General features: G+C 35.2%; 1 protein-coding gene across 12 annotated transcripts in view; it reads left to right on the forward strand.

Annotated features, from left to right (window-relative positions):
* Positions 1–8,294, forward strand: part of LOC113436187 (complement factor H-related protein 5-like) — a 256,629-nt gene that overhangs the window by 229,189 nt on the left and 19,146 nt on the right. For 3 of the 12 annotated variants that reach the window (XM_087930321.1, XM_087930325.1, XM_087930327.1), the window contains one exon: positions 1,697–2,152. The exons of 7 other annotated variants lie outside the window; for them this stretch is intronic. In XM_087930321.1, the coding sequence (XP_087786447.1) occupies positions 1,697–1,702 (6 nt within the window). In that variant the 3' untranslated portion in view covers positions 1,703–2,152. Of the gene's footprint in view, positions 1–1,696; positions 2,153–5,314; positions 5,586–8,294 lie in introns of those variants that run through there. 2 more of the 12 variants (XM_087930329.1, XM_087930323.1) reach the window with 2 other exon arrangements.

Consider the following 8,294-nt stretch of genomic DNA (forward strand, 5'->3'; position numbering starts at 1 on the left):
CTCCAGGAGGCCCCAGCATGGCCTGTTTTGGCCTCCCCAGCTCCAGCAGCACTCCTTTGATATTTCTGGGCTGGCCTTGCAGGCCAGATTTAAGCGGCCAATTTGCCAGATTCAGCCCAAAGGCCTTGAGTTTGTTATCCTTGGCTCAGAACAATGGAAGAGAAGCACTATGGGGACAGGGGTAATACTTAAAAATAATGAGGATTGGGTCTCAGAATTTGGCATCTGCCAGCATTTCATCTCTTCTGGTCTGTTGATGAAGCCTAACAGATCTTCAGAATCCTTTGCTGGAGCTGAAATGAGTAGAAACTCTACTTTAAACCCAGTGGGCCATTTTTACTGATTTCATTGCCTCACTCAAAAATTTAGTTGCCTCAGAACGAATAGGTTTTAAATGAATGCCCATACATTTACCGAGTCAGCATATTGCCCCCAACAATCTGGGTCCTCATTTTATCAATCTTGGAAGCATGGAAAGCTGAATCAACCTTGAGCCAGTGAAAATCAAACTGCCGAAATGCTGGCATCCAGTATGTAATAATTCATTACATGTAAAATAAGATATTCCATGAAATATTTCCAAGCTTAGAATAAATGGAAAAATAGATTGAACAAGAAGACTCTGAAATGACCTGGGCAAGAAAAGTTATTCATCACTAAATGAACTTCTGTTGATTCCCAAGGGACAAACAAATCCAATCTAAGAATTACTTGCCTTTTCCTGAAAACTTTAGGTGCACATTGAATTTATTCCACTGAGAACAATGAAATGAATGAACATAGCCCACTGAAGTTAATTTAGAATTTCCACTCATTTCAGCCTCGCAACAGAGGGATCTCCTGGTCTTCAGTCTTGGAATCTGCCAGGATTTAGGATCCGACTAGAAGAGATTCAATGATGGGCAATGATTGTTCCTCTTTGTCCCATGCCTCATTGTTTTTAAATATTACTCCCATCCCGATAGGAATTTTCTCCCATTGCTCATAAAGTCGTCAAGATTTCATTTGGATCATAGGAATCTTATCTTATTATGGGGCTTTCATTTGAAACTGCAAATAATGCAAACACTATTAGTAAAATGCCAGTTTGTATTGAGATAAACATATACATATCAAATATTTCTATAGTGGACATTTTTCTTTCTTAGTTAATAAGGAAATGGGGGCTTTCTTGGTATTGCTGTGCTACAGTTCCCAGTATTCTTCTATTGGCTGTGTTGTCTGAGGATACTGTGGGTTTTTTATTCACTTCATTTGTATCCCATCTTTCCTCAAGTGTATTCCCTGTGAGGATGAATTAAAGTTTGGTAACATCTAATTCCCTATTCTTATTTTCAAAATGTTGATGCTTCACGTTCATTCTAAATTCCGGAGTTTATCTCTCAAAATATTAAGAATGCCTTATAAATTATTAAAATTTATTACATGTCATGTCAGAAGTAGTCTTTAAAAAAGGAAGAAAATGCTCAGTGACAGAACAGTCAACAGTTTTTGAGTCACTTGAGTAGTTTTAGCCATTTGGCTTTAAAAAATTGTGATTTTCACATTTCAGAATCTTCTTGCCTATGTAGTTTGATATGTTGAAATGATTGCAGGCTGCATTCTGTTGCAGATCAAATGAATCGGTTTAAAAAATAATAACATAAAATGTACAGATGCAAATTCATGTATTTGCTATTCACTTTTTATTCTACAGATCTAAGTAAATGAAGAACAGGACATATACAGCCCCTTTGAAGCAAAAAGAAGATGAATGTCGGAAATTATATCATTCTCTTTCATGTGACTACATGAAGCTGGATTGTATACAGCTATAAACAATGGATCCAAACCTAAAAGCCTATTTCATGAAAGACAAATTTTACCAACAGTAATTACTGGGAAAATGAAAAAAATTAAAAACAAGTTTATAGAGCATCTTTAAGGCAGATAAAATATTATAATGCAACATTATAAATAACTTTTTAAAAATGCACCTGGAGTGGGGAATATTGATTTCCCTCCCTCCATTTTAGCTATAAACATTTGATTATTCTGAATTATCAATCAGCAACCCATCTTAAAGTAATAGTAATAGATAATTGTAATTGATATTTTTAGTACATGGATATGTTGAATTCTTCAAAAAATTAAAAAAAAAATCCAAAAATGATTTTTATTGCCAGTTTGTAGTATATTTTGTAAAGAAACAGAATAATACAGTAAACATTCCAATTCACTATCCAATCAAAGATGCACCGACAGTTGCTTCAGCTGTTGTTGCTCCGGAGTTAGCACAATCTAACTTGATGTTCATATTCAGAGGGAGGTTCAGCCAAATGGGTTTGTGCCTAGTAGCATCTAAGATGGGAAAATCACAAACAGACAGAAGGTTTTGTTTTTCCTTTCCTTTTCTTTTGTTTTCCTTTTTATTTCTTTTTGACAGTAAACTACATATACATTATTTCTCTCTGTCAAGCAGATAATGACTAGGCCAGGATGACAAATTAAAAGTTTTGCAGCAGCGATAGAAAACTGAATTTAAATGCAGTATTGTGTGTGGAAGGGAGCAGCAGGCCCTCACTGCAAATAGTTGCATGGATGTGGGGGTGGAATATCAAATCCTAGGAATGTGCATGAATCTGAGGCTGGGCTTTTAAAAGGGAGGAGGTGGTACATTTGAAAAATAATAACCTAAATATTTTTTTAGGTTCAGGTATCAGTAAATTGCAGGCAGATTTTAGTCCATTAAAAAAATTGTCATCTGGACATCCCCCAGTTTTTCCCTATTGGGAAAGTGCATCTATGCTTCCTTATCCAACTTAAAAAAAAATGTACATAGGAATCTATTTGGATTGATTCCATAATTTATATGACTTTTATTTTGGGGCTCCATGATCCCAATCAGAATCAGATCTTTTACACTAGCTGTGGAGTTTTCTTTATTGGAGACTAAATCAAAGTTTGATGCAGCAAGTTCTAGTGCAGCTTTGGGCACAAAGACAATTGGGTGATCTTGGGCCAATCGTTCTTTCTCAGCCCTCAGAAGGAGCCAATGGCAAACCACTAATGAAATTTTGCCAAGAACATTGTAGGTATTTGTCCAGGCAGTTTTCAAAAGTCAACAATGACTCAGAGCCAAAAATATATATTTCTTTCTTTCTGGCTCCAAACATAGTTGCTTTCACAGCCCACTAAATGGCACTAAAGGAGACAATTGAACAGTGAACAATTAATTTATATTATTTTGTAGAATCTGAGGAGGTGGCTGAAGGGCAGAAAAGAAGTATATCCTGAATGTTTTCTTTGCTATTGGTTAGAGAAAGATTTTAAGAGGGTTAAAGAAAAGAGAGTTGGGGGGGGGGGTTAAGCAAGTGGGGGGGAAGTTGGTTTGGGAGAAATTGTTAGAAGAATTGCCATCCCACTGACTATCCATTATTTAGAATAAAGAAAATAGAATAGTTTGGTTACAGCAATAAAATAAGAGGGAATTGTGTATGGGAAAGATTTTCACAACCGATGTCAAAAGAGAGGAAGGAAGAAACATAGGAGTCAGACATCCTTAACCAACTATTCAAGAAATCAACATCATAAATGACAGCATTAAATAAAAATCTCCAGAAATCATAAGGGAAAATGCTAAATAAAATAAAATAAAATTGGAATTAAAAAGTGAAATTATGAATGTAGCGAAGAGGGTGCAACACAAAAAAGTTATCTAAGTTACAAATATATTAACTACAAAGCAGATCAGATACAAAATCCAAAACCAAGATATGTTTTGTCCAGCAAGACATCAACTATTTTCAAGAACTGACATGTGCTGGGTCTCTAAAGTTCTTACACCATCTCAAGGAAGTAGATATCCTCATACATGGATCAAAATCTTTTTGATTGGTCCATGTATGAAAAGCTGTTACTTCTAGAAAGCATATTATTCACATGCAAAAAAAAAATGCAGAAACAAATGCAGCTTACATGAAGGAGATTCTTATAAGGTTTGCAAAAGAAAAAGAAAATATGGGAATAAATTGTTGTATGAGAGAACAGAAATCGCATAACTTGCAAAAATCTGTAAGAAATTATATTCCATGCACATTATTGAACATAAAGAGAAGAAGTCTTGAAAATATAGTGGAGACTTAAAATTAAAGAATTTACTGAACAAAATGGTTCAATATTAAGCAAATCCATAACAATTCAAGAGACCAAAACATCAATGTAAAAAGAAAAAAGAAAAAACAGGAAGGCAGCAGTAATATTCCTGGATGCAGAATAACCTTTTGATAATTTTGGAATGTCCTTACAAATATTTTAAACAACAGGAATTTGCCAGCATTTAAAATTTGGTTGGAGAGTACATATTAATGACGAAGCAATTGTAGCAAATAGAACACTCTCCTTGAATTTTCCAATAAAGAAAGCTATGTGATAAAAATGCCAACTTTCTCCATTATTCTTTGCTTTAGAACACAAGATTTGAAAAGACAAGCAAATATTTTGGGAGAGGAATTCTTCTTGGAGAAGAATATTACATTTTATTACATGTCATTGTGTCAAAAGTCATCTTTTTAAAAAGAGAAAGAAATTGCTCAGTAATAAATTGGTTACAGTCACTTTTTTGAGTCACTTGAGAAGTTTAGTGATTTTGCTTGAAAAATGGTGATATTTGCTATGATATGTACAGAATAACCCTTGAGTAACAAGGATATGCACATGGAAACATTTATGAGAGTAGTTATGAATAATTATTCAGCCACACACAGCTATACTGAATTGATTTAAAGTTTACCTTAAGAAATAGCACAGTCCAAGATACGGTCCAGGTCATATATGTTTAACAGTCCAAAGAATATCCAATTACAAAATCTTCTTACCGGTTGCCTTTGTCATTTACAGTAAACAAAGATATCAAAGTATAAGCACAGAAGAGAACCTTAGATAGCATCAGAATGTCAGAGAAACAGAATGTCAGAGAGACATAATGTCAGAGAGAGAGAGCATGTCAGAGAGAGCAAGCTATGATCTCTAGCTCCCTCTTATGGCAATTCACAATACAATCAACCAATCGGAACATAGTACAAATCAATACAGTGACTCTGTCTTAAAGCTACAAACATACATTGTTGGTTTATATATTGCCAACCCAACTAATTGGTGGACAGATTCCTAACAATATTGACATTTCAGAATCTTCTTGCCCATGTACTTTGATATATTAAAAATTATTGCAGGCTGCATTAAGGCACAGATCAGCTGAATCAGTTTAAAAAAGAATAACATAAAATGTACAGATGCAAATTTATTTCTTTATTGTTCATATTTTATTTTATAGATCTAAGTAAATAAACAATATAACATACGCAGCACCCTTTAAACCAGAAAATGAATGTCTAAAATCATATATCAGTCTCTTTAATATGACCACATGAAGCTGGATTGTATACAGTTATAAACAGTGGATTCAAACCTAAAAGCCAACTCTGTAAAAGACAGATGTTACCAACTGAAATTACTGGGAAAATGATAACATTTAAAACCAAGTGTGTAGAACATCTTTAAGGCAGATAAAATATTAAAATGTAAATTTGATTAATCTGAACAATCAATCATCATCCCAAATTAAAGCAATGACAATAGATAATTGTAATTGATATTTTTTATTATATAGATTCTTGAATTCTTCAAGAAATAAAAGAAATTCAAAAATAATTTTTATTGATAAACCATTTATAATATATTTTGTAAAGAAACAAAGGTATACAGTAAACTTTCCAATTCACATCCAATCAAAGATGCACAAACAGTTGCATCTGCTGTTGTTGTTCTGGAGTTAGCATAATGGAACTTGATGTTCAGAATCAGAGGGAGGTTCAGTCAAATGGATTTTTCCCAGTTCTAATAACTAACATGAGAAAATCAGAAACAGACACAGGGTTTTGTTTTTTGTTTTGCTTTGTTTTCTTTTTAACAGTAAGATATTGTATAAAAAATATATTTATTTATTAAATTTATATGCTGCCCATATAAGTGACTCCAGCAAGCCAGGCAGTTTACAACAAGATGAAAATGATAATACAAAAGATGAATAAAATGATAAATGTTAACAAATTAGCAAAGATAGCCAAGGAATGAACTAATAGACAATGGGGTGAAGGTAGAGCCTTTTCTCAACCACCTCCAGTATAAAACACCCCAATGCAATGCCCCTAGGCCAATCAGCAGAGCCATGTTTTAATTATATTAAGTAAAACAAGATTAAGCTACATCTTAGAAGTTGCTGCAGAGTTTCCAACTACACATCTTTAAAAATTGTTAGTTGGCACAAAATGGGCTAAAATTTGCCGTGATGTAAATTCAGACCAATCCATTGAAGATATTCTACACAAAGTTAATGTAGGCACAGGGCTACATGGTGGGTGTTCCTGTTTTTCCAAGCATGGCCAGAAGGCAGCTTTAAACTTGGTAGATCTCTTGTTCTGCACAAGCACTATTAACTATGTCTTAGCTACAGGCTGTGGTCCTGCACAAGCACTATCAGTGGTGCCTCAGATATTGGTGGCTGTGAAGTTCTACAGTTTAAAAACTCCAGCCTGCTTTTGAGAAATAATACGGCAGCCTCAGATTCCAAAGAAGAGTTTAATGGTTATGCAAGCCTTTCTGCACCACTGGAGACCACCAACATCTGGCAATTCAAGACATATTTTCACGGAATGCAAGAAAACCTGTTGTTTAGGCTTAAATAAAGAAAATGTTTCATTTAGGCCCATCTTGTATGAATATTGCAAGCTGTGTTGTAATAGAACTGATTAGAAACAGTGGAAAACAGAAGTCATATCTTTGATGCTTACCAAACCTATGTAATGGAGACTAGATCATCTTTATCTTTCAGCAAAGGAGACACAGTAGGTAAGAAACCCTCTTTTATTTACTGTTCAGTAATGTATGGTAGTAAAGATAACACAATAATAGTTTTATTTTGTAGTCTCTGAATTAATATCACATACAAAGCTATGGCCTTTCAAACTCTGTTGTCTCACAGAGGGGCTCCAACAGGAGAGCAATGTGAGGCCAGCGAGGTTCTACCTTCAATTTCAAGCCTTTATTTCCCAATGAAAGACAGGAAAAACAGGGAGAAATTTGCTAAATGTATAGATATGTTGCATGAGGAGCCACCTGGCATGAAGGATTCAGCAGACAAGAGAGATCTGAGGCATCATCTGTACCCCAAGTAACCAATTCCCATGAGGAACGTCAAGGAAAAAGAGAAGATGGAGGAAGGGACTATGTTTTGGAGAGGGAGGTGATTTGATGGAATGTAATCCAGAGTTGCAGGCAGGGGTGGGATGCAACCAGTTCTGCCCGTTCTATAGAACAGGTAGCTCTGAAGAGCAGCAGACACCGAACTGGTTCGGTGTCTGCTGCTGTTTGGCCCACCCACCCACCTGGACTCTTACCTGTCCTTTATTTCCTGCTTTTTCAAACTCAGCTGCATTGCCCGGCACAGCTGAGGCTGAAAAAGCAGTAAAGAAGTGCCTTTTCAAACACTGTGCACCCATGTGCAGTGCTTATCAGCTGTCTGGGCCTTACAGCTTAAGGTTTATTACACATGTGCAAAGTGCCATTGCACATGCAAAACATAATCACCGAAACAGTAGTAATACCAGTTGAATCCCACTCCTGGTTGCAGGAGGGAAGAGACCTTTCCCAAAGACAAGTCAGCTTGGAATCTTTGATATGCAGGAAGACAGTGAAGAAGGACCATATCTAGCCTTTCATAGGAGATACATATAGAGATTAGTGCTTTAGCCTGACGAGATTCCAGTCTATAAGTGAGCAAAAATAAATAAATATTCCTAAGTACTTTCTCTTGCCTTTGCTGGAGGAATTGAATAATTTAATAAAGGGCATGATTACATGTCTTCGTAAAATAGGGTTTTCTTCAGTTTTATAAATGCAAGATATTGTTCCAAGAAGTACTGTATAAACCATTAAGGAAACAGGAAGTCAAACGCTTATTTTCTGGCATTTAAAAAGTTTGTACAGCTACAGCTATGTATGTGCGCGCACACATGTGTGCATGTGCATGCTATGCTGTTGTTTTTATGTACAAAATAAAATTATTATTCAGAGTTTTCAGTGTTAAGAATGCAAGTGGTGTTCTTTTTCTTTCTGAAGAATTGGAAGCACCGCCTGAAAAGCTGAACTGTTGTTTGATTTGTTTGGTATTACTATTGCAACACAAAGTTTACAAAACTCTCATAAAGTTCTCAGGAAGACCCTTTTTTAGCTATCAAGGTCAAATTCTTGTTTCA

The sequence above is a fragment of the Pseudonaja textilis genome, chromosome 3 (genome assembly GCF_049901715.1).
Source record: "Pseudonaja textilis isolate UNSWEBS1 chromosome 3, rPseTex1.2, whole genome shotgun sequence".
Taxonomy (NCBI): domain Eukaryota; kingdom Metazoa; phylum Chordata; class Lepidosauria; order Squamata; family Elapidae; genus Pseudonaja; species Pseudonaja textilis.